The sequence below is a fragment of the Mustela nigripes genome, chromosome 1, assembly GCF_022355385.1.
Source record: "Mustela nigripes isolate SB6536 chromosome 1, MUSNIG.SB6536, whole genome shotgun sequence".
Classification (NCBI taxonomy): domain Eukaryota; kingdom Metazoa; phylum Chordata; class Mammalia; order Carnivora; family Mustelidae; genus Mustela; species Mustela nigripes.
This window is the reverse complement of record NC_081557.1, coordinates 14,394,508-14,396,938: the sequence shown is the minus strand read 5'-3', so window position 1 is coordinate 14,396,938 and position 2,431 is coordinate 14,394,508. Positions and strand designations below refer to the sequence as shown.

At 37.4% G+C, this 2,431-nt stretch overlaps 1 protein-coding gene across 1 annotated transcript; it reads right to left on the bottom strand.

The window, feature by feature from the left end:
* Positions 1 to 241: 241 nt before the first annotated feature.
* Positions 242 to 1,171, bottom strand: LOC132010268 (olfactory receptor 4C46-like). Its single transcript, XM_059388180.1, has one exon. It carries the CDS (start codon positions 1,169 to 1,171, stop codon positions 242 to 244), a length of 930 nt encoding a protein of 309 aa, XP_059244163.1.
* Between the last annotated feature and the right edge of the window lie 1,260 nt (positions 1,172 to 2,431).

The window sequence follows — 2,431 nt, the reverse complement described above, 5'->3', positions numbered from 1 at the left end:
TAATAAAATATATTATTATTTATAGATAGGGAATAGATGTTAGATAGATAGATGGATGTAGGAACATAACAGGTGGTTAAGTTTTCTTTTCTTGCACACATACCTCCTCCACTCTGTGCAGAATCTGTCATTCACAACAGCTTACTATTTTTTTTTATTTGGTAAGTAATCCTTCCTGAGATCAACCAATATGTCCTTTGACTTTAGTTGCCATTGCATCAATGTCGGACTTCAGACGTATTTATTTCTCACTTGAAATAACTTTTCTACTACACAAATTCTTAATGGCGTTTTTCATCTGGTCATTTCTCAAGGCATATATTAAAGGATTTAACATTGGTGTTATCATAGTGTAGAACACTGCAACTGCTTTATCAATAGATAAAGTAACTGCAGGTCTCATGTACACAAATAAGCAGGGCACAAAGAATAGGACAACCACTGTGATATGGGAGACGCAGGTGGAGAGGGCTTTGCGCCTTGCCTCCAAGCTGTGGTTCCTTAGGGAACGCAGAATGACCACATAGGAGATGATCAAGAGGAGGAAGAGTAAGACACAGATGAAACCACTGTTGGCAGCAACAAAGAGCCCTAGAGTGTGGGTATCAGTGCAGACAAGATTGAGCAAAGGGTTCAGATCACACATAAAGTGATCTATGACATTAGGGCCACAGAAGGGTAAAGGGATGATAAAGAGGATCTGTATGGCTCCATGAAGAAAGCCTCCAACCCATGCCACTCCCATTAACAGGCCACACACCCGCCGATTCATGATAGTTGTGTAGTGCAATGGCTTGCAAATGGCCACATAGCGGTCATAGGCCATCACAGTAAGTAGGATGACATCAGCACCTCCAATGAAATGTTCCCCAAAGATTTGGATTATACAGGCATTGAATGTGGTCGTCTTCTTTTCACGGAGTGAATCTATGATCAGTTTAGGGTTATTAACAGAAGAGTAACAGGCATCAATGAAGGAGAGATTGGCAAGGAAAAAGTACATGGGGGACCCCAGTAATGGGCTGGTGGTAATAGTGACCACGGTGAGCACATTTGCTACCACAGAGACTATGTAAATGACCAAGAACACGAAAAATATGACTTTCTGCATCTTTGGATTCTCTGTGAGCCCCAGTAGAACAAACTCTGTCACGTTGTTCCTATTCACCATTATTTCCTAATATGATGAATTGCATTACCTGAAAAAAAATCACTTTCGATTAATGCAAACTTGAATTTATTAAGTTTTTTCATCTAGTAAATAAACACCTGGATTCTAAGGATTTGTGGATTCTCATGATATGTGGATTCTCATGAGGTTTTTTGAGATACAAAATAAGTTTTGTCTTCTTTAAGATTATTTTGTTCATCTCCTTGATGAAGTTTCTGTTGAGTATGACCATGGGGAGATTTGTAAACACACAGGCAAGAGATCATTTGTGCACACTTCATCTGAGGTGACAAAGGTTAACATGACGTATGGGACCATATACATTGTGGCAGATAAGTAAGAAAAGGGAGGTATTTTATGATGTAAAGGCTATGAATGCAAGGTTGAGGAATTTTTCCTTTATCCTTAGGAAATGGGGAACCATGGGAAGACAGAATATACATGGAATAGTGAAGAGGAGTTTGAAGAAGAGGTAATAAGGGATATAATTTAATAAATATCTTCATGTTTCTTGGATGCAGTGGGGTGAGGTTCAGTAAGGGATTGGAAGCCAGAGACAGAAACCCCAGTTAAGAGATTTTTTTTATATTAGTTGACATAAGAGTAACAGGGCATTGGTGGTTGATTTGTAAAGAAAGTATACAAAAGTTACCATAAAATAAATCATAATGATTTTGTCTAAATACAATAACATTAGAATTGCTAATGATATGTATATAAACTATATATATATATTTTTAAATAATTGATTGCTATATTCACAGCATAGTAGCAAGTGCTCTCACTGAATACTAATAATAATAACCTGTATGGTTGGTATTATTCCTTCCATTTTGAGATGAGAAAGCAGTGTCAAGGACTTAGGTTGATGGTAATAATAACAATAACAATATTTATTAAATTGAATATTTAGTGGCTCTGAGTGTTTTTGTAGACATTTGCTGATTTATTTTTTTATTTTATTTTATTTTTTTTTAAAGATTTTATTTATTTATTTGACAGAGATCACAAGTAGGCAGAGAGGCAGGCAGAGAGAGAGGAAGGGAAGCAGGCTCCCTGCTGAGCAGAGAGCCCAATGCAGGACTCGATTCCAGAACCCTGAGATCATGACCTGAGCCGAAGGCAGCAGCTCAACCCACTGAGCCACCCAGGTGCCCGACATTTGCTGATTTAATCCCTGCCACAGACCTGTAAGATAATTCCAACTATTGTTTTTATATTTATTTTATACATTATGTAATAGAAACATAGAGAAGTTAA